Source organism: Neofelis nebulosa, chromosome 2 (assembly GCF_028018385.1).
Source record: "Neofelis nebulosa isolate mNeoNeb1 chromosome 2, mNeoNeb1.pri, whole genome shotgun sequence".
Classification (NCBI taxonomy): Eukaryota; Metazoa; Chordata; class Mammalia; order Carnivora; family Felidae; genus Neofelis; species Neofelis nebulosa.
In genome coordinates this window covers 157,107,285-157,131,871 of record NC_080783.1, presented here as the reverse complement: position 1 = coordinate 157,131,871, position 24,587 = coordinate 157,107,285, and the positions used below count along the sequence as shown (strand labels likewise).

General features: G+C 35.8%; 1 protein-coding gene across 5 annotated transcripts in view; it reads right to left on the bottom strand.

Annotated features, from left to right (window-relative positions):
• The window catches only part of USP33 (ubiquitin specific peptidase 33), a 64,652-nt gene that overhangs the window by 18,316 nt on the left and 21,749 nt on the right, over nucleotides 1-24,587 (bottom strand). For 3 of the 5 annotated variants that reach the window (XM_058716914.1, XM_058716913.1, XM_058716915.1), the window contains 12 exons: nucleotides 23,149-23,301; nucleotides 20,057-20,159; nucleotides 19,329-19,398; nucleotides 16,255-16,368; nucleotides 11,939-12,017; nucleotides 9,807-10,224; nucleotides 7,573-7,713; nucleotides 5,479-5,594; nucleotides 3,983-4,155; nucleotides 3,784-3,878; nucleotides 3,130-3,163; nucleotides 415-460 (listed from right to left, as the gene is read on the bottom strand). In XM_058716914.1, the coding sequence (XP_058572897.1) occupies nucleotides 415-460; nucleotides 3,130-3,163; nucleotides 3,784-3,878; nucleotides 3,983-4,155; nucleotides 5,479-5,594; nucleotides 7,573-7,713; nucleotides 9,807-10,224; nucleotides 11,939-12,017; nucleotides 16,255-16,368; nucleotides 19,329-19,398; nucleotides 20,057-20,159; nucleotides 23,149-23,301 (1,542 nt within the window). The remainder of the gene's footprint in view (nucleotides 1-414; nucleotides 461-3,129; nucleotides 3,164-3,783; nucleotides 3,879-3,982; nucleotides 4,156-5,478; nucleotides 5,595-7,572; nucleotides 7,714-9,806; nucleotides 10,225-11,938; nucleotides 12,018-16,254; nucleotides 16,369-19,328; nucleotides 19,399-20,056; nucleotides 20,160-23,148; nucleotides 23,302-24,587) is intronic. The other 2 variants (XM_058716916.1, XM_058716917.1) reach the window with 2 other exon arrangements.

Sequence of the window (24,587 nt, the reverse complement as noted above, 5' to 3'; positions counted from 1 at the left end):
AAATTGTGTTCAACACAGTTTTACAGATAAGGGCACTTAGTTGGTATGTAACTGAGTATTTTTTTTAAGTTTATTTTGAGAGAGAATGCAGTAAAAGCAAGCAGAAGAGGGGCAGAGGAGAGAGAGAATCCCAAGCAGGCTCTGTGCTGTCAGTGCAGAGCCTGACATGAGGCTCCATCCCATGAACCATAAAATCACACCCTGAGCTGAAATCAAGAGCCAGCTGCTTAACCGACTGAGCCACCCAGGTGCCCCATAAGTCAGTATTTTAAAAATGAATAATCCTAATAGGGTATATGAACATAACAATTGGTCAACAGAACCACTCCGTTCTTCAACCATGCTACACTGTATTATGTTAATGTTTTATGTTCCTGTAACACAAAATGAACTTAATTCTAATAAAGCCCATACCTCAGGAAATTTTTGTACTTTACAAAACTTTACTCCATTCCTTAATCTGGAAAGAGGAAAAAAAAAAACAAATTTAAGTAAACCTATTTCCCATATGAATCTACAAAGTATTTTTAATTTTTTTTTTAATGTTTATTTCTGAGAGAAAAAGAGACAGAGCACAAGCAGGAGAGGGGCAGAGAGAGGGAGATACAGAATCTGAAGCAGGACGCAGGGCTCACTCACAAAATGTGAGATCATGACCTGAGTCAAAGTCGGACACTTAACCGACTAAGCCACCCAGGTGCCCCAAAGTATTTGTAAATATACAGCAAAATATTTTAGAAAACATAGGGACAAAATATGCTCACTACTGAATTATATGCTAGCTACCCATTTAAAAATACATACTAATGACAACAAGGCTATCATTCAGAACAGGAGAGGAAAAAAAAGAGAAAAGAGAAAAATGAAGAAGAAAAAAAATACTAATGAAACATTGGAGTCTCTTAATTAAAAAAAAAATAAGCTGTCAGTAATAACAATTCAGGGAGTTAGTTCTTTGAGGAAAAAAAAATTTTATGTTTATTTACTGAGAGAGAGAGAGAGAGACAGCAGGGGGAGGGACAGAGAGAGAGAGAACAAGAGAGAGAATCCCAAGCAGGCTCCAGGACTAGATCTCACAAACTGTGAGATCATGACCTGAGCCAAAATCAAGAGTTGGATGCTAAGCCAACCCAGGTACCCTGAAAATTATTATTTTTTTACATTTGTTTATTTTTGAGAGAAAAAGAACATGCACACACATTAGGGACAGGCAGAGAGGGGGAGACAGAGGATCCAAAGCAGACTCTGAGCGAACAGCCATGTGGGGCTCAAAACCACAAACCATGATATCATGACCTAAGCCGAAGTCAGACACTTAACTGACTGAGCCACCCAGGCACCTCCTGAAAACTACTTTTTTAAACAAATGTGCTACTGTCTATGGCCTGGCTATGCCTTTATAACATCCAGATATCAAGTAAAAATGAGTAAAATAAAATCTCAATATATTATATTGGCCAATATTTTATTTATTTATTTTTTTTATTTATTTTTGAGACAGAGAGAGACAGAGCATGAACGGGGGAGGGGCAGAGAGAGGGAGACACAGAATCCGAAACAGGTTCCAGGCTCTGAGCCGTCAGCACAGAGCCTGATGCGGGGCTCGAACTCACGGACCGCGAGATCATGACCTGAGCCGAAGTCGGCCGCCCAACCAACTGAGCCACCCAGGCGCCCCAAATTTTATTATTATTTTTAATTGAGGTATACTCGACAGATAACACTGAATTAGTTTCAAGTGTACAATATAATGATTCAATATTTGTACACTTTGCAAAATGATCACTATAGTAATTTTAGATCACATCATGTGTCACCATATATAGTCACAAAATGTTTTTTCTTGTGATGAATGAAAACTTTCAAGATCTACTGTCTTAGAAAATTTCAAATATGAAATACAGTATTATAAACTATAGTTGCTATGGTGCACATTATATCTCCATGACTTAATTTATAACTGGAAACTTATACCTTTTGATCCTCCTCACCCATTTTTCCCACTTTCCAATCCCATTCTGGCAATAGAATCTTTACTCTTAAATGTAGAAACAAATAACTTGAATTAAAGGGTGGTTAATATTAATGAGTATTAATATATACTTGACAGGTATCTACTTTGGATTTGGGGCAGATGCAAGGTTCTTTTCCACCTTCACTAGTATCTTTTTCCTAGTTCATGTTGCTTTTCAAGGAAAGTTGCCCCTCCAGGCCAAATCCCTCTTCATCTATTAGCTACAGCTTCAAGGAGACAAACTAATAAATACTTCCCAATTCATAAGAGGTGTATGTTTTTCTAGAAAGTACAAAACAGCTTTTAATCCTTACTGACCAAACAACATACCATTCCTTTTTGGCATGACGAGAACCAATAGCTACAGATCAACACTTCCCTGGAGTTATTGCTAAACAGTAAGATGTTTGTTATTATGAAGGTTCTAGTTCTTATTAGGATCCCATTATTTTTCTCTTACAGAAATTCAGACAAATTTCTCAGTTCACACAAACATATCTGCCTTCAATCCTCCAATTACTTTTCTAACTTTGCACCACAAAGGCTTAAAAGCTTGAGTTTATTATAAGACTTTTAAAAGGCAGCTAGTAGTAGATGTAAAGAAACAATACCATACTTTTCTTAACTTTCTATTCTGCCATCATACAACAGGTAACATCAAAGTTGGTATAACCTTTCTGAATTTTATACAGATTTGAAACTATGTGCCTTTATAGTCACTTTGACATCCTGAATCTAGCCTGTTCATCCAGAAGAGAATATTGCCCTATTTATGATGGCAAACTCATATAATGAAAATGTGTATTATACATCATAATATATGTTTTATACCATATTTAGAAGATGTTTTATGCAAAATTATATACTTATTTTATATCTCAAAATACATACAAACTTTCACATCTTAGATAAGCCTATTAAATTTGTTAAACTTTTACCTCAAATTTGTTTTACAGAAGAGCCAGTCTCTCTATTTTTACTAGAACAAAGCTTATTAGCCTTTATTTTTCTAAATAAGGTGCAAAATTAACTCCACATACCTAATTCAAGTGACCAAGAAAAATATCATTTATAATACAAAACATGCGATTCAAAGCACTATCAATGACACTTACTTTTTGCATTTTTCACAACTGTACATATTGTCACCTGGAAATAGAACAGATCTGGTCATTCCTCTCAAAATAAAAGTAAGTTACTGTATTTTTTTTTGGTTCTGCAATTCTTTGACTTTGCCATATGCTGATTTTGCAGCACAGTAACACAAAGCTCACATTTTTTAGTCTCTGCTCAAGAATCAATTCATGATGTTTACCTTGCCTAAAATACCCTCTCCTTTCTCTCTTTTCAACCTTGAAGGCCTGTATCAAAAAAATACCCTTTCCTGACTTTACTGACTGCCTGTTATATATTCCAGCAAGGTGCTGAACCCACAAAAACAGTGGAAAATCTTAAATATTATGGACGAATTCAGAGTACTCCTGATATACAACATTTATATGGGTTGAATTCCCTTCTTTGAATCCCTCACCATATTGTCTTATACTACAGGAATTTGTATCAATCATTTCAGGATATGATATATGTTATTTATATTTATATTGCCATGGTAGATATTGGCAACTATGATGATGATATATATGGGCAAGTACTGTTTAAGCCACCTTAAAACTTAGCTTTTATAAACACATTTTATATTTAGTCCCACTAGTATTTTAGATGACTCAAAACAATTTAGCCATAGTTGAAGACTATTTCATATTTCTTACCTTTTAGTTCATCTCTGGCAAAGAAGGCAGCAAGACAATCTTGCAAGGTTACTACTGGACCCCAAAACCAGCTAGGAACACATGAGACAACAAACCTGAAACATTATTGATAGAAGAAAAAAAAAAAGGAAGTGTTCTGCCAGTACAGCAGAAACAGCAGCTATAACATTCAATTAGTACAAAGAAAATGCATACATACCTCTTCACATATTCCATGAAAAAAGCTATCCACCCTTGTGGAGCATATGCTTCGCCACATGATCCTGCTTTGACTATAGAAGTTGGGTGACTGGATGAATGCAGCTTAGCAAGGTCTTCCTTGCCAGGAATTGGCAAGGACAGATCTTGAAAGGTCTCGAGGGTTACAGACACCTAAAATTGTTTCGTGTTTAAAATGGGATGAAAATAATCCAACACATTTATGAGAACAAATCTTAGACTGCAAAGCAATTTATAAGCAAAAAAACTCCCAAAATATCAGTAACAGTAATAGCAATGGCAAAAACACTTGCTCTGTACCAGGTGCTGTTCTAAATTTAATCTTCACATAAATCTTATGAAGTTACTACTAACATTCCCATTAATCAAGGACACTGTGGCATAGAAAAGTACATCCAGCCACTGTAGCTTGAGCTCCAAACTCGTAAGAACTATTACTGCATTTGTTTTTGGAAATGACGTCTCATGATGGTTTTTAAAAAGATGTAAAACTTGGCATGTAACTTTTAAAAAGCTGAAAACAATTCAAGATAATCCCATTTAAATATTTGGTACCCAGGGGCACCTGGGTGGCTCAGTCAGCTGAGCGTCCGACTTCGGCTCAGGTCATGATGTCACATTTGTGAGTTCAAGTGCCACGTCAGGTTCTGTGCTGACAGCTCAGAGCCTACAGCCTGTTTCAGATTCTGTCCCCCTCTCTCTTCCTCCCCTGCTCATGCTCTTTCTCTCTCAAAAATAAATAAACATTAAAAAATAAAAATAAAAAATATTTGGTACCCAAACAGCCTACATTAAAATGATGTAGCTCTTAGATTTGACTTAAGATCCTACCACAATAGCTGAAAACTTACTTTTGAGGGTTTTTTTAATAAGTCATTTTATATTCCTTAATTCATTACTGCACTGAAACAAAACCACTCTTAAGAAAAGCTCAAAGAAACTCATAGATTTAGGGAAGATTAAAGAACTCATGATTTTAACTTATGCTCTTATGCATGAATCTGACACTACCTGTATTATCTGAGCCGTAATCTTAACAAAAGAAAATATTTATAAGCCATACCACCAAATGTAGAAGATACACTCACAGCCTTGTGCCTGTGAACAGCAACAGTTTCCCAGCATATGAATTTTATCAACCTTGGGAGGATATGCATGTGTTACCATTTATTGTTGCTGAGCAACATATCACCTTTCCATGTGACCAGAGATGAACAACAGAGTTAATTCTTGCTAATGCATGCCTGTCCAATGACAGGTCAAGACCCATCCTTTCAAACTGATGTTGCTACTACTTCCAAAAAATAAATTCTACTCCTAGAATCAATTTATGCTGATGTAAACATAAGAAATACATGTATAACCATAAGTCGCAAGGAGAAAAAATTAAACTTTTCATCCCATTTGTCAGGGTTTTTTTTTTTTTAAGACCATTTGACAGAAATTCCCTGCATATTATAATTCCCTCATACTCACCCTGTCACAAGTCAGACACTGCACTGAACTAATAATTGTTCCGTCAAATATGTCTGAAATAACACTTCGGTATTTCTTATGCTGTTTTTTCCTCTTTGGAGATGATGCAGATTGAGCTAGGATTGAAAAACAAGTGAAGAACATTCTTTTAAAAGGTAGGTCCTTTACCATTTTCTCTGGAATCCTTAACAGTAAAATTTACTATCCTAAAGTAACTTGTCAAAGTACCATTCAAGAGAATTACTTTAAAAAAAAAATCCCAAGGACGCCTGGGTGGCTCAGTCAGTTAAGCATCTGCCTCTAGATTTCGGCTTAGGTCATGATCTCACATTTCAGGAGTTCAAGCCCCACTTCAGGTTCTGCACTAACAGTGTAGAGCCTGCTTGGGACTTTGTCTCTCCCTCTTTCTCTCTGCCCCTTCCCCACTCATGATCTCTCAAAATAAATATATAAACTTTTTTTTAAAAATCCCAAAAGAAACCAAGATGAAATAGAAGAGAGGTTCAGTCTCTCCAGCTTGACTTCAATCAGAAGAGTTTTGCTTTTCCTTGTTTTTGCATCCAATAAGGTATTATTTGAAAAAGGGATTTTATGGGGCGCCTGGGTGGCTCAGTCGGTTAAGCATCCGACTTCAGCTGGGGTCACGATCTCGCAGTCCGTGAGTTCGAGCCCCGCATTGGGCTCTGTGCTGATGGCTCAGAGCCTGGAGCCTGCTTCCGATTCTGTCTCCCTCTCTCTCTGCCCCTCCCCCATTCATGCTCTGTCTCTCTGTCTCAAAAATAAATAAACGTTAAAAAAAAAAAAATTAAAAAAAAAGAAAAAAAGGGATTTTATAACTAAGTTTTGAGAGTTTTTTTTTATATATATACATTCTGAACAGATCCTTTGTGCACTTCCTGATTTACAAGTATTTTCTCCCAATCTTATCTTTTCAATCTCTTAATAGTGTCTTTTGCCAAGAAAATTTTTAATTGTTTCTGTTATGGATTTTTTTAAAACTTTGTCTTCTTTGCGCTTTTTTTTTTTTAATGTTTACTTATTTTTGAGAGAGAGAGAGAGCATGCACAAGCAGGGAAGGGCAGAGAGAGGGAGATCCAGAATCCGAAGCAGGCTCCAGGTTCTGAGCTGTCAACCGAGAGCCCATATGGGGCTCAAACCCATGAACAATGAGATCATGACCTGAGCCGAAGTCAGACATTTAACTGACTGAGCCACCCAGGCGTCCCTTCTTTTATGGATATTGCTTTTGATGTCTTAAAAAAACTATTTGTCCAACAAAAGGTCATGAAGACTTTCTCCTTCCTATGTTTTTTCCTAAGAGTTTTAGAGTTTTACATTTTGTAATACTGGAATTGTCATACATAGCCTAGTGGGAATGCAAAATAATACAGCTAAACTGGAAAACAATTTCATACAACATTAAGTATGAAACTAACATAAAACCCAATAACCTCATTTCTGGGTGTTTACTCTAGACAAATGAAAACTTATATTCACACAGAAACCTGTACACGAATGTTTATTGCAGCATTATCCACAACTGCCAAAAACTGCAAATAATTCAACTGTTCTTCAAAGTGAAAATGAATGAACAGCAGTATAATCACACAATGAAATAACTACTCAGTAATAAAAATAACTATTTAGACATGCAATGTGACTATATCTCAAATGCATTACAATAAGTGAAATAAGCCTGTTTCAAAAAACTATGTACTGTATGATTCTATTTATATGACATTCTGGGAAAGGCAAAACAATAGCAATAGAGAACAGATCAAAGGCCTAGGGTTTACGGAGGGGTAGGGGGATGATCTAATTACAAAGGGTAGTTATAAGGGAATTCCTTGGGGGTGTTGGAACTGTTCTATATTCTGTTTGTGTGGTGGTAACAAAAATCTATGCATGTGTTAAAATCCAGAACTCTACACCAAAAGAGTGAATTCTACTGTATGTAAATTTGTGCCACACACACACAAAAATTTCAAATCATGGTTATATAAAATTATGCTGTCAATTTTAAAGTACTAAATATTTCATAATTAACACTTTAAATTATCAAAACAAAGGAACCTGAATAACTGAAACTTCTACCTTTTTTGTGTGTGGGTGCCAATCCTGGCCACAAATTGCCTGATTTAGGAGGGCTTGCTGATAAACGTGGATTAACACCTTCATTTGATGGGAGGATCTGTGATGTAGACAGGTCATTCAAATGGACATCAGTAATATATTCTGTAATATTTAAAATTTGTATTATTACCTTAAATAGTAAAATTATCCCACTTATCAAATAATATTAATTAATTTAAAGGTTTCTTCATTTGAGATTTTAAACACAATTCCCATTAATAAATGTCAAGTGAAATATTTGATAGACAAAGTTCTTGCTAAGCAAAATAACAGTGATTTTCCACCTAGGAATCCAAATAATGTTTGTAACACATTACTGCGCTAGCAATTTAGGAAGTGAGCAGTGGTAACATAAAGCCAAAGAGAATTGTATTTGTTCTAATTTAGTATTTTTTAGTATTTATGATAGTTTTTAAAAAGCTTTGAAACTGTAGGAGAAAAAGATTATCTTCTCAAACTAACATAATAATCAAAATCTAAGAAGAAACTTAGCCAGAATCATAAATTATTTTATTCTTACTGTGATAAAAGGAAATACATCCCTTTATCAGAAAAGAACCTTTTTTAGAATGAAATTATGAATCAAGAAAATAAAAACTTCATGACCACTATCTTGACAGTTGTGCTGTTGGAGTCCTAGTATATATATACAATACAGATTTCAGGGCAAGGGATTGTGCTCAATAAGTATCTGAAGAAAAAAGAACTGTTCATAAGGACCCTGAAACTGAATGACTTCAGAGATTTTTCCAGATAACGCAAAGTAAGTCACCTTTATTATTTTCACATAAGCATTTCTCACGATTCCAACCATGACTAAATGAAGACTGCGTAATATTAGAGGGAGAAAGAGTAGGAGACTCACTCACCCTCTCTGAAGGGAATAAAGTTAGTATTATCAAGGTCAGGGAATAAAGTTAGTATTATCAAGGTCAGGGATTGGCAAATGTTTCCTGTAAAAAACTTGATAATAAGTCTTTCAGGTTTTGCATCCTATATACAGTCTTTGTCACATTTTTTAATCATGTCTTTGTAAAATGTAAAAGCTCAGATCCCTGATCTAGCTCATCAATTAGTCACCATGTATAAGAAAAAGCCTGCTATGGAGCAATAAAGAACCTTAACTAAGTCCCTTAATCAGGCTTTTGACAAGGGCGGGCTGAACAGCAGTCTACGGAAGCCTAGGCTGTCTTTCAATATTTACTGACCAAACAACTTCCAAAAGCATCTAAACTTCTAAAATAAGGCCACTGTAACTAAGGAGCCTAAAATGCTTTCCTGACTTCCCTGACTAGAACACCAATATGCACCACACACAGGTGAACCACTACTATGCCTGTGTTCAAGGAAATATCCTTTTCCTCAAGAAGAAATTTTGGGCTCATTCAATACATAAATAAATTGTTTACTAGTTTTATTCTTTTCAAATTACAAAAGATAAAATTTTATGTTACTTGTCTGCCACTTATTTTAAGATCAAAGAACTTAAACTTCTGATGGTTTTTAATGTGCTTTGGAAAATTAAGTATCACACTAGGCCAAGATAAATTAACTTTTGAAGAAATAAAGGTAAAATGCAAAGCAATCTAACCTAATTATCTTTCATCTGGCCACTTGCTCTTTTCAAAAAAAAAAAACAAAAAACAAAAAAAAAAACACTAGTATTCTGGTAATAATCTATCATAACAGGATTCATTATAGTTAAACTGCTATATCAAAATATATGCCAAATATTTCATAGCTGATAGTATTCCAATGACAGTAGTCTAAATCTAAAAGTGTGTAAGATTACAGAATTGTAATTTGAGTTATTTTGCTTTTTCCCCAGGATCTTAACAGAATCCACATAAAATGACATTAACTTAATATTCTACATGCAAATATTGCTAAACTCTACTACTTAGCCCAAAAGTAACAACTATTTTATTCCTGCTTTCTTCAAACTTGATCATAATCCTGCACATAAAATATTAAGCTAATCAGTCTATTTCATTTTTTATGCTAAATACAGACTGGGAACATTAACATGTAAACTAGAAATAAGTCTGATTTCACTCACAGGCCATGCTAATTTTCTCTCCAAAAATCAGAAAACAGTGAAATTACAAATATAATACAAATAAATACAAATATGCTATCTTGTACACATTGTCTACAAAGGAAACACTATCATTTTCCAATTATTAAATTGTCACCTGAAGCTCTGCTGTGTATTTGCACTTTGACAGTTTCCTGGTTGTTCAAGTCAACTGCTTCAGACACAGAGTCTCTGTCTTTATCTAACTCTCCTTCAGAATTTACTTTATTAATCTTATTGCACATCTTCTCTTTTTGCCAATCTTTTGACATTTCTGAATTGTTCTCATCATCCTGAATTAACATTGTTGTTTCATTATTATCTTCAGAAAAGCCTTTAGACCCATTTTCATTTTCTGCTTTATCACTGCTGCTACAAGATTCACAGGACTGAAAATCTACATCTGACTGGCTCTTGTCCTCTTCCATGGTCTCCTCAGTCGTTATAGTTTGAGGATCCTCCTCAACCTCCATGACCTGTTCTTTTAATTCTTCATGAAGCAAATCCATTAAACACCGAAGGAATTCTTGAGCATCCTAATATATAAACAACACATATTACCACTTCATTAAAAATATGTGTATGTAGAAACTTAAGAAAAAATATACAAAATGTGCTTCTCAACTGATTTCTAAAGGTGTAGTGTTATACTGAGGAAACACCAGTTAGTAGAACATAAGGCCCTGAAGAAGTAATAGGAAGCACTGAGTTCTAAATAATTATATAAATAAAACAAAAGTAATTTAAAAACTGAAGATGATCTGGAGGTCAGCTTTTAGTACTGCTGCTATTTTTTAAAAATGAAGAGGCATTAAAAAAACACAACTGGATTTGCCTCATATGACAATTAGAATTCAGAGATGTCCTAAATTCAAATATTTTATCATTTTGGCTTAAAATTAAAGCTTTCCAATCTTGTACTACATCTCAAAGAAAAATCCTTAATCAACCTGGAATGCTTTTTGAAAATTTGTGGGTACAGAGATGTGCAAAATGGGTGAAGCAAAGTGAGAAGCACAGGCTTCCAGTTACATAATGAGTAAGTCACAGGGATGAAAGGTACAGCAAGGGAATATTACTAGTGGTATCCTAATAGTGTCATATGGTGATAAATAATAGCTACATAGTAGCTATACTTGTGGCAAGCATAACATGATGTATAAAATTGTGGAATCCCTATGCTGTACATCTGAAACAAATGTAACATTATGTGTCAACTATACTTCAATTTAAAAAAAGAAAAGAAAGAAAGAAGATACAAATTTATAAATTTATAGACCAACTCACATCTAAGAAATCAGTCTCTGGTGTCTGTGCACCAGAAAAAATTAACAGGGAACAGGTATTATTTTGAAAAAGAAAAATATGCGAGGGTTAGGTGTTAATATCAAAGGAATATATAAAGTTACAATAATTGAAACTGCCATTGGCACCACTTCAACAAAACACAGATCAATGCAATTAATCAGAAAGCCCAGAAACAAACCCTATAAAATATTAATGTAAGCATAAAAACTAAAAAAGAAGAAATTTCTAAAATCAGAAAAGAAAATTCTTCCAAATCTGTAGTCTGGTACAATTAGTTAGCTATTTGTGAAAAAAAAAAAAATGAAATTTGCACTGTAACACAAAATAAATGACAGATGCAGAGAAGAATTAAATTTTTTTTTTTTTTAAATTTTTTTTTTTTTCAACGTTTTTTATTTATTTTTGGGACAGAGAGAGACAGAGCATGAACGGGGGAGGGGCAGAGAGAGAGGGAGACACAGAATCGGAAACAGGCTCCAGGCTCCGAGCCATCAGCCCAGAGCCCGACGCGGGGCTCGAACTCACAGACCGCGAGATCGTGACCTGGCTGAAGTCGGACGCTTAACCGACTGCGCCACCCAGGCGCCCCAAGAATTAAATATTTTAAAAATTAAAGCATAAAATATAGTTGAAAATTTATCTTTATATGTGTAACTTTTTGAAGCTAAAAGCATTAGAATAGAGACGTATTTATGCACTCCAAAATTTAACAATTTCTAGAAAAACATAAAATTATGAGAAAGGTGGAAAAATATAAGCAGAAAAATGACAATAGGCTATTATTGTCAGTAAATAAACAGACAAGAAAGGATGACCCAAGACAATGGACAAATAAATTATAAAGGAAGAAATACAAAAGGCTCCATAAAAGCATAATGCATAATGGCATTTTTCAAACTTATTAAACATTAAGATTGTGAATGAAAAAGAATGAAGACTTACCTGCTGAGAATACCCCCGAAATGTTGGATTTACTGTCTTAATTCCTTGAAACAGAGTAGTAGGAACAACGGATCCTGGCCTGAGGAAGATAACATTTTTAATGAGAAATCTGTGATGAATGAAATCTAAAATTTTTACTTTTTATTTTAGTAAGTAACAATCAAGAATTCAAGCTGTAGGGGCACTTGGGTGGTTCAATCAGTTGAGCGTCCAACTTCGGCTCAGGTCATGATCTCGCAGTTTGTGGGTTTGAGCCCGCGTCAGGCTCTGTGCTGACAGCTCAGAGCCTGGAGCCTGCTTCGGATTCTGTGTTTCCCTCTCTCTCTGCCCCTCTCTTCCTTGTGCTCTGTCTCTCTCTCTCTCAAAATAAATATTTTTTAAAAAGTTAAAAAAAAATAATTCAAGTTGTTAATGTGTTTCACAAAGTCATTAAAAATTGCCCAGTGTTATGTTTCATAGGCTCACCAGAATAGCTTTATATTAAGATATACTTAAGACAATTAAGATATATTTTATAGCTCTCGATCCTAATGAAATGATCATGCTCTATTTTTCAAAAACAATTACAATTACTTAAAACAAAATTCTAATTATTTTAAATTCCTGGGATAATTGGGGCGCCTGGGTGGCTCAGTCGGTTAGGCAGCCGACTTCGGCTCAGGTCACGATCTCCCACTCTGTGAGTTCGAGCCCCGCGTCGGGCTCTGTGCTGACAGCTCAGAGCCTGGAACCTGTTTCAGATTCTGTGTCTCCCTCTCTCTCTGATCCTCCCCCGTTCATGCTCTGTCTCTCCCTGTCTCAAAAATAAATAAACGTTAAAAAAAAAAAATTAAAAAAAAAAAAATTCCTGGGATAATTAAGATAAATATACCTAGTACATTATCTAAATTTTTGAATTCTGGTTTTTTTACTTGAGTATAATTGACATAAATAAGATTTTAATTTCTTTTTAAGTAGACTTCATGCCCAATGCAGAGCAAAATGCAGAGCTTGAACTCACCACCCTGAGATCAAGACGTGAGCTGAGATCAAGAGTCAGACACTTAGGGGTGCCTGGGTGGCTCAGTTGGTTGAGCGTCCAACTTCAGCTCAGGTCATGATCTCACAGCTCGTGAGTTTGAGCCCTGCGTCGGGCTCTGTGCTGACAGCTCAGAGCCTGGAGCCTGCTTCGGATTCTGTGTCTTCGTCTCTCTCTGCCCCTAACGCACTCACATTCTGTCTCTGTCTCTCTCAAAGATAAATAAACATTAAAAAAAATTTTTTTTTAAAAAGTCAGACACTTAACCAACTGAGCCACCCAAGTACCCCAGATATTTAACCACTTTTAGAATTCTGTACTGACACTTCTGAAGTCTGATAAACTTTCAGGAATTTTAAGTTTAAAATACATATTCAGGGCAAAGAAGCTTAAAAAACAGCAGTTAAGGGTTAATTCTAGCTATAGAGTCTGTAGCAGCACTGGATAACACTCAATAGGGATAAATGACAATGGAGGATTCTGGCTCTTTTTTTATTTTTTTTTTATTTTTATTTTTTCAACGTTTTTTATTTATTTTTGGGACAGAGAGAGACAGAGCATGAACGGGGGAGGGGCAGAGAGAGAGGGAGACACAGAATCGGAAACAGGCTCCAGGCTCCGAGCCATCAGCCCAGAGCCTGACGCTGGGCTCGAACTCACAGACCGCGAGATCGTGACCTGGCTGAAGTCGGACGCTTAACCGACTGCGCCATCCAGGCGCCCCTTGGCTCTTTAATGTTCATAGCCCCAAAGAACTCATTAAAATCATACTCTTTTTTTTTTACATGAAAATAAACTCAAAATGGATTAAAGACCTAAATGTTAGACCTGAAACAATGAAATGCCTGAAAGAAAATACAGGCAATAATCTCTTAGACATCACCCTTAGCAACATATTTAGGGATATTTTTCCTCAGGCAAAGGAAACCAAAGAAAAATAAACTATTGGGACTAAAGTAAAAAGCTTACACACAGCAAAGGAAATCATCAACAACAACAAAAGCAGCCTCATAAATGGGGGAAGATATTTGCAAATGATCTATCAGATAAGGGTTAATATCCAAAATATATAAAGACATTATACAATTCAACACCAAAAAAAAAAAAAAAAGCGATCTAAAAGATGGGCTGAGGACTAATCAGAATGGCTAGTATCAAAAAGACAAGAAATAACAAGTGTTGGCAAAGATATGGAGAAGAGGGAACCCAAGTGCACTATTGGTGGGAGAGTAAATTGGTACAGCCACTCTGGAAAACAGCATAAAGGCTCCTCAAAAAATTAAAAACAGAAATAACATATGACTCAGCAGTCCCACTCCTGGGTATTTACCCAAAGAAAATAAAAACACTAATCCAAAAATATATAGGCACCCCTATGTTTACTGCAGCATTATTTACCATAGCCAAGATACGGAAGCAACCTAAGTGTCCATCCACAGATGAATGGATCAAGATGGTATATATACAATGGAATATTTGCTCAGCCATAAAAAAGAGTAAGATCTTGCCATCTGTGACAACATGAACGGTCCTCGAGTTTATTATGCTAAGTGAAATAAGTCAGAGAAAGACAAATACCGAATGATTTCACTTATATGTAGAATTTAAGAAACAAATGGACAAAACAAGCAAAAAAAAAAAAAAAAAAAAAAAAGGCTCTTAAACACAGAGAACAAACTTGTGGTTTCCAGAGGTTAGGTGTGTGAAGAGGATGAGCAAAATAGATAAAGGAGATTAAGAGGTTCAAACTTCAAGTTATAAAATACGTAAGTCACAAAGTGAAAAGTCAAGCATAGAGAATATAGTCAATAATATTCTAATAACATTGTATGGTGACAATGGTGACTACACTTACCATAGTGAGCATTAAGTAATGTATAGAATTGCCCAGTCAATATGTCACATACTTGAAGGGCACCTGGGTGGCTAGGTTGGCTGAGTGTCTGACTTGGTTTCGGCTCGGGTCACGATCTCACTATTTGGGGGTTCAAGCCCCACGTTGGGCTCCACGCTCATAGTGCAGAGCCTACTTGGGATATTCTCTATCTCTCCCTGTCTGCCCCTGGCCACCCCGCACCCCCCCCACCCCGCCCACACGCATGCCCTCTCTCACTCTCAAAATGAATAAATGAAAGTTTAAATTTTTTTTAATGTTTATTTATTTTTTTGAGAGAGAGAGCATGAGCGGAAGAGGGGCAGACAGACAGGGAGACACAGATTCCAAAGCAGGCTCCAGTCTCTGAGCTGTCAGCTCAGAACCTGACATGGGGCTCAAACTCACGAACTGTGAGATGTGAGACCATGACCTGAGCCAAAGTTGGACACTTAACAGACTGAGTCACCCAGGTACCTGTAAATAAATGAACGTTTAAAAAAAATGTTATATACTTGAAACTAAGATAACAATGTGTATCAATTACACTTCAATTTAAAAAAAAAAAAAAAAAGCCATTTTCTTTTCCTAGCATGTTAAAATCAAAATAGTAACAAATTTTTGTTTGACTTAAGAGATGCTTAGTAGGGGGTAAAATATCTCAAAGAAAACTGAGGCACTTAGGAATAGGGGAATGTTAAAACTTTAAATACTGAAATTTTTACATTACAAATCAAGATCTCAAAAGTCTTGTGAGGTTTTAAAAAAAAAAAAAAGCTTTATGATTGTTTTCTTTACAGATAAGGTTGAGCAGTTAGGACTAATGGTAAACACAATTTTCTGAATAATTCTAAAACAAAATTAGTAAAATATTACATTGAACAATTATTCTTCTAATGCTACACTTTACAGGAAATAAACATAAGCAGAAAAATGAACATTCACCTAAGTATTTATGGTCTGATTTTAGTGTTGTGAGAATGTCTACTCCTGCATTAAAATTCAAGTGTCAGTAATAGCAGCTTTAGCATTTCGACTTATCTGCAGTCCAGATACTTCATTTGGATGTTCAGTTTGAAACAGAACATACTGTAAAATGAACTTGTCTCAAATTTACTTTTTTTCAGCTCTATATATGTGCACCTATATCCTTTTAATATTTGATATTCATTTAAAAACGTAATAAAGAGGAGCACCTGGGTGGCTCAGTTGGTTAAGCGTCTGGCTCTTGATTTCAGCTCAGGTCATGGTCTCACGGTTAAGTGGATTCAAGCCCCACGTCAGGCTCCAACCTGACAGCACGGAGTCTGCTTGGGATTCTCTCTCTCTCTTGCTCTGCCCCTCCCCATGTGCTTTCTCTCCCTCAAAACAAATAAACTTAAAAAAATAATAATAATAAAGAGAATAAATACATTAAGTACATACCTGCTTTTATGCCACAGTTCGGTCATCAGTTTGAGATAACTTTTACAAATGGCTGGTTTCTTATCTGTTCGAGCTAGTCCTCCACAATCAAGAAAAAACTGTGTCAAAGGTGGGCTAATTCAAAAAAAAGAAAAATGTAAAAGTGGAATCAAAGCTTAATAATGACTGACTTCCGGTCATTCAATAAATTGGTAGCACATACAGCCCCATATCTATCATTTCTTTGCTCCCTTTTACAGCTTCACATTCACTTCTTCATATTCGTGTTCAACCCATTCAAATCAAATTTGACCCCACTGTATCAGACTCCTCAATGCTGCCAGATGCAGTCAACATCTTCCACTCCCTCTTAGTAGCATTTATTACAAGTGACCTACCCCTCATTCTTGAGCAACCATTCTCTTGAACAATGATGAATTTTTCCGTTTTTCTTTATCTCTGGCAACTCTTTCCCTTCTTTACTGTTCTTTTGACTCTTACCAGATATATAAATATCAAAGTCCCTCAGGACTGGATCCTAGGACTTTACCTCTCTTCCCTATATACTCTTTTCCTGGGGTGTCCTTAAATTTTCATGTTCATGCCAATGACAGTCAAACTTATGAAAGTCAAATATCTCATCTAAATTCCAGATTTATATCAAATATCCAAACTGATGGCTGTGCTGAGCATCTTAAATTTAACATGATCAAAATTTAACCTTCAAGTGAATCTATTCTTCCTCTAGGCTTCTACATCTCAGTAAGTGGTACTACTATCCATCTGGTGGCTCAGTTAGCAATTTGAAAGGCAATACCGTTGGGGTGCCTGAGTGGCTCAGTCAGTTAAGCATCCAACTGTGGATTTCAGTTCAGGTCATGTTCTCACAGTTCATGAGATCAAGCTCCATGTTGGGCTCTGTGCATGACAGGCTCTGTTTGGGATTCTCTCTCTCTGCCCCTCCCCCACTCACACACGTACTATCTCAGTCTCAAAATAAACATTAAAAAAAAAAAAAAGGCAATATTATCTTCTATGAGCATGATTAGCTGGAGGGAACCTCAGTGAATCTATTCAGTTACAGGAAAAAGACTGGGCAAAGGACCAAGCCCTGCCCTGCAATAAAGTGGCTATCCTATTCTGTGTCTCCCTGTCTCTCTGCCCCTCCCCCCACTCATGCTCTGTCTCTGTCTCATAAACAAACATTAAAAAAAAAAAAAAAAAGCTGGCTATCCTAAAAAGATATTCCATGCAAGTGAAAATGAAAAGAAAATATAGGTAACTATATTTACATTACACAAAGCAGACTTCATTTTTTTTAACTTTTTTTTTTTTCACCCCAGGAAAAGAGACAGAGCATGAACAGGGGAGGGGCAGAGAGAGAGGGAGACACAGAATCGGAAGCAGGCTCCAGGCTCCGAGCCATCAGCCCAGAGTCCGACGCGGGGCTCGAACTCACAGACCGCGAGATCGTGACCTGAGCTGAAGTCGGACGCTTAACCGACTGAGCCACCCAGGCGCCCCCACAAAGCAGACTTTAACTCAAAGCTCTAAAAGATATAAAGAAGGCCATTATACAATGATAAAGGAATTGAGTCATCAAAAAGGATACCATCTATAAATATGCACCCAACATAGGGGAGCTAAATAAACAAAGCAAGTATTAATAGATATGAAGGGAGAAATAAACAGCAATACAGTAACAGTAGGGGACTTCAATACTCATCTCCAACAATGGATAGATCTTCCAGCCAGAAAATCAATAAACACTGGACTTAAACTACATGTTGGACCAGATGGACTCAATAGATGTCTACAGAGCATTCCATGCTGCCCCTACCTATTCTGTAAAAGTATGATTAAGAAACAAAAAATCTAGGGGCACCTGAGTGGCTCAGTTGGATGTCTAACTTTGGCTAAGGTCATGATCTCGTGGTTCGTGGATTCAAGCCCCGCATTGGGCTCTATGCTAACAGCTCAGAGCCTGGAGCCTGCTTGGGGTTCTGTGTGTCCCTCTCTCCCTGCCCCTCCCCCATTTGCGTGCTGTCTCTTTCAAAAATAAACATTAAAAAAAACCTGAATACTTTTTATTAAAGACTTTTCACCTACAGAAAAGTACAAAATATTTTCATAGCATCTCTGTAAGTGATTTGAGGAAGGGGCACCTGGGTGGATCTGTTGGTTGAGCATCTGACTTCAGCTCAGGTCATGATCTCCTGGCTCGTGGGTTCGAGCCCCATGTCAGGCCCTGTACTGACACCTCAGAGCCTGGAGCCTGTTTTCCATTATATGTCTCCCTCTCTCTCTGCCCCTCCCCCACTCATGCTGTTTCCCTCTCTCTCTCTCTCTCTGTCTCAAAAACAAACATTAAAAAAAAAGTGATCTGAGTAATTAGTTCAAGCTTCTCATTTTCTAGATGTTAAAACAAATAACTTGCTCAAAGGCACACAACTAACTAGGGTTTACACCAGAACCAGCAGTCTCAGGAAATACAGGCATGAATAATCCCACTGGGACAATGGATTAGTACCAACCCAGTTTCTTGCCTACTCTACCTTCAGGATTACTTAACAAGAAAGAAAAAAGAAACTTTTCAGGACATTTACATAGTTAATCCACAGAATCTTTTAAATGGGGTCATTTCAGAAAGTGAGAGGGAAGGAGAGGAATTCATTGAGGGAAGAAGGACAGCCAAGGATTTATGCGATCCTATTGGCTAGGGAAATTGAATAGAATTGTTAACTCTTTCTCATATTACTATTAGTATACTTCTTTCTTTCCTCCTCTGACTCATCTTTCTTTCTTTTTTTTTCCTTTTTTTTTTTTTTTTTTTTTTTAGCAAATTAAGAGCAGCATGATTTTCTCCCATCCACATACTAACCAGATCCGACCTGCTTAGCTTCCATGATCAGGTGAGATCAGGCACGTTCAGAGTGGTATGGCCACAGGTTACCAGCAGCATGGTTTTCTGCTCAAAGAGTGACTTTATTTTTTTTTTTCATTTAGAAACAGTTTTATTGAAGTATAACTGCCATATAAGAACTGTGATAAAGAGTGACTTTAAAAAGCTATACAAAATTAATTTCTATACTTACCAATTAGAAAGAGCCTGCAAAGCTGCATTCATATAACAAGTATTTCCAATATTTTTCAAACCTGTAAGACCTATTAAGAACAATCATAAATTATGTCATCACTCAATAATGCAGTGACTTAATTTTCTAAGTGTTTACTGAATATGTAACTATGTATGATACTTATTACAGTTCTCAAACTATGTTAAGAACACACAAAATAGGGGCACCTAGCTGGCTCAATCTGTGGAGCATGCAACCCTTGATCATAGAGTTGTGAGTTCAAGCACCACATTGGGTACAGAGATAACTCAAAATAGTTAAAAACTAAGGGAAAAAAACCACAAAATACATTATGGAAATACAAAATATCAACTTGAACAACTCAGAGGTCAGGATTCTACTGAAGTGTTAATTTTCAGATAATTATTTAAATAAACATTTAAAAAGTTAAAATTCCCTTGCATCAATTATAAAACACAAAATTTGTACTAAATTGTATATGGATAGTTTATACTAAGGGCTTTGGTAAAGTGATGCCAGAGAAACCAAGCATCACTCAAAAGTTGTCAGTCTGCTTTCCCTGCAAATACAATTGTACTAGGCCAAATTTTAGATTTTATTTATTTATTTATTTAGGCCATCAACATCTACAGAGTCTCTTTCACTTCTCGAGTTTGAAATTTTCACATTACAATTTCCTAAAGAAATGTGTAGTACCATAGAAAAGAGTGTTATATAGATTTTACCTCTTGCCTTAAGTTCATCTTCTTCTTCCACTTCTATGTCCAAATCATCAAATACAGCAACCAGAGGAGTTTTTAATGTTGCACTACTTGGTATTTTAAAATCCTTGATAACAGAAAAGACAGCAAATTTACATTTACATCTTGAAAGTAATGAGGATCTACACTAGGAAAGAGCATGTCACTCTATCTTTATTAAAAATGCACTTGAATAACAAAGCCACTTACGACTTTTCTGAATTGAAAAGTTAACAACTGGGGCGCCTGGGTGGCTCAGGCCAGGCTCAGGTCTGACTTTGGCTCAGGTCATGATCTCACACTTTATGAATTCAAGCCCCGCATCGGGCTCTGTGCTGACAGCTTAGAGCCTGGAGCCTGCTTAGATTCTGTGTCTCCCTCTCTCTCTGACCCTCCCCCCATTCATGTTCTGTCTCTGTCTCAAAAATAAATAAAAATTAAAAAAAAAAAAATTTTTTTTTAAAAAGAAAAGTTAACAGTTATCAGTTCAGTGAATTCCAATCCAATTCAGTGTTATCAAGCTAAAAAAAATCTAGGCACACATTCCTACACCATCTTTTCAGATTTTTCTAACTTTTACAGGAAGAAAATGCTAAAGTTTTTCTATCATAACACACCAACTTATCTGTAGACTTCTACAATCTCTCCTGATACTTGTTACCATACTTATTTTGCGTTATTTTATACATATGGAATAGTTCAGTTGTTTTAAATAGTAATAAAATATTCCAGAATTAATTTCCAAATATTGTCTTAACTCAAATGTTGCAACTGGTGACCTGTTCGTCAAATGCTAGCTCACACTTAAAAAAAAAAAAAAAAAAAAAAAAAAAAAAAACACATAAGAAAAACTTTGATCTAATATTTTAAAAATCAGGAGAGCTCATAGAAATATCAGATTCTGCAAGTTCTCTTTTAATATAAAACTGAACTACACTGAACCCATTGTGCAACTATCACTTAAAGGAGGAAACTGAACAGCAGCATGCACTTAGCATATGCTCTGACTCTCCAACTTATTCAGGCCTTATTCCACCTCTACAATGCATGCATATGCACTTTTCTACCTACCCACTTTATACATTTATTTTACTTTCCTGGTATCTGTAGATACTGAACATTTGAGCTGGCCCCATATTCTCACTTAATTGTATTTAAGTATAGAGGTTTTTAAAAAATCATTTAAGGGGCGCCTGGGTGGCTCAGTCGGTTAAGCGTCTGACTTCAGCTCAGGTCATGATCTCATGGTCCGTGAGTTCAAGCCCCACGTCGGGCTCTGTGCTGACAGCTCATAGCCTGGAGCCCGTTTCAGATTCTGTGTCTCCCTCTCTCTCTGCCCCTCCCATGTTCATGCTCTGTCTCAAAAATAAATCATTTAAAATTTTACCTGCTAGAAAAAATTTTTATTTAAGAAATCTTACTAATGACATTTGGTTTCCAATATTATTATTTTATAATTAATGTTCCAACAGCATTGAAATTTTATATTAAAAAATTGTACAAATAACTTTTTTTCTTCTGAGTAATTTTATTCAACAATGGGATCAGGAAGTTGCATGAAATTAAATTCATGCCTTTTATGTGTTATAAATATAACTCACAGAGAATTATTTACGAGCCATCAGAAAAATATCAGTATATTTATTCAATCAGATTCAACATTCATTAAGACATTCAACATTCATTCAACATTCTGCAAAATCTGGCAGAAATGGCAACAGACAACTGTTTTCTTTAGTCAGTGATGGTTACTTTGTCAATGTGTTTTTACTTGTATTTCCTTTTTGTGAACTATCTGCACTTATTCTTTCAACCACCTGAGTATTACCCTTATAAACTGTTACCGATTCCTTATGTGATTAAACTTTTAGTTACCACATTTTTGTTAATAATGCAAGTGTGTTGCAGAAAACTTACTTTGAAACTATCAAGGCATTAAAAACAAGACAAAAAAAACACATTTCTGAATGATAATATCAGTGGCAGAAATAGTAATGGTAGTTTGGTGATTTATCCACTACAGCCATTCAACTTTGAAATACAAAAAAATATAGCTTGTCTAAAATCTACTCATTTTAGTTACGTAATGTGTAAGACAAGCAAATTTATTTACACAAATGTGTACTATCAGAATGTGACACAAAGATATAATAGAAAAATGTTAAAAGTTGGTATCAAGGAAGACAAGTATAGAAATACAATGTGATTTTTTTGATACATGAGGGGAAAAAAACCTCACTAATGTGTTAATTAAACCATACAGAGCAAATGATAAGTACAGTAAGCTAGAAACCAACTCTTCTAATATTTTCATTTCCTTTCCCCTATTTTTATAGAACTAGAAAATTCTCAAAATTAAGTGATAAATCTTTGCAAGCCTACACATATTTTGAAACCAAAGATCAATGCTAAGCTTTAATATATCCTATTTGGTTTTCGATAAATTAGTAAAATGTTCTTAGTAATATTAATGGAGGTAGAAAGGGGAAAGAAATGAGGAAAAGGGAGCTGAATTTGTATTTGTAATTTCCTATCAAAAAAGGCCTGCCCCCTCTCCTAGAATCAGATTGCTAGAAAAATATACACTTTTTAAAGACAGTTTGTTAGGGTGCCTGACTGGCTCAGTTGGTTACGCAGCTAACTCTTGATTTCGGCTCAGGTCATGATCTCACAGTTTGGAAGTCTGAGTCCCACATCGGGGTCTATGCTGATAGAGTGGAACCTGCTTGGTATTCTGTCTCCCTCTCTGCACCCCCCCCCCCCACCACTGTGCTCTCTACATGTCTCTCAAAATAAACTTTAAAAAAAAGAAGTTTGTTTTTAAGTTTTAAAAACACAAAACATGCTTTTCCATCTTCAGACAGGTGAGCTTCAATCTTATTATAACATATCATTCTATAAAAGAGCAAAGGCTAGCCTCAGTATTGCAATCAAGAAAAAAGGCACATTACAGAAATATTTAAAGTATAAGTGAGGTAGAGTTGTTATACGTTTCAACTACGTGACAAATTCTAAAATCATACCTTTTCATACCTGAAAATATATGATATTTTAATTAAATAAAGTTTGATTATTACCTGGACACTATTTTCTTGGGTTTGGTGAAGTGGTCTTACATGAGGCAAAGAAGGATGAGTTCCTAATTTCCTATCCAAAAATACTTCTTTGCTGCAAGCATAACACCATACTCGAAGAGTAGTAAGGTTCACAGTAAGATAATGCTTTGTCTCCTATACAATTTCATAGGGGAGGGAGAAGAGGAACCAAAATTAGGTATAGTTGAAAACATTTCAAAAGATCATATAAGGGGATGCCTAACTGGCTCAGTTGGAAGAAGAGTATGTGGCTCTTGATCTTGGGGTCATAAGTTCAATCCCCCACACTGGGTGTAGAGATTACTAAAACAAAAACAAAAACAAAAACAAAAAAAACACTTTAAAAAAATCATATAAGATAAACTGCTGGCCTTTAATGAATAACAATATACTCCAAAGAGAAGAGTTAAAACTTGAACACCAAAAACATATTCTTTAACTATTAAAGTATAGTGAATAGTAACAATATATAACCCTACTCTAGAAATTATACTATTGTCATTTTTCACCACTGTTCAGCATAAAAATAAACATAAGACTAAGACTCTCCTTTGGAGTTAGCAAATAAGTATAATACAAGAAAATAATTGACCAAAGCATAGTAACTATTCTAAAAGATCATAGTAACTATTCAAAAGAATGAGTCAAATGATGTAAGTCAAAGCAAAAAACATCTCAAGCAATATGAATATATGATCTTGGATACATAAAACTCTGGCCTTTCTCAACCAGAGTTCATGGAGAGAATTTATGCCTACAGAAAATTATCTTAGTAACTATTTTCTCAATTCTCACAAGAATGGTACACAGCACTACCATTCTGGATGCACAAAATAGAAGTAAATTATGTACAATGATGCCTGAGGGCTTTGGAATATTCAGGCTTAATTAATTGTCTTGAGGAACCCTGACTGAGAACAATTAATGCTACAGAGACATCAATGTGAAAAAGACAGTTCATGCTCAAGAAACATATAGTTTAAAAAAAAAAAAAAAGATGGGGCGCCTGGGTGGCTCAGTTGGTTAAGCGGCCGACTTCGGCTCAGGTCACGATCTCGCGGTATGTGAGTTCGAGCCCCGCGTCGGGCTCTGTGCTGACTGCTCAGAGCCTGGAGCCTGTTTCAGATTCTGTGTCTCCCTCTCTCTCTGACCCTCCCCCGTTCGTGCTCTGTCTCTCTCGGTCTCAAAAATAAATAAACGTTAAAAAAAAAAATTTTAAAAAAAAAAAAAAAAAAAGAAAGAAAAGAAGCATACAGTTTAGAATAGAAGTTCTACTACACTCTACCATACCATACCATACCAGAATTACACACGAGCACCAAACAACCAGGGTGAAGTAGAAAGAGAACTCCAATTAAGATGTGCAGAAGGTAATATGAGTTGAGACTTAAAAGTTAGCCAGGCCCTATCATAGGCATAGG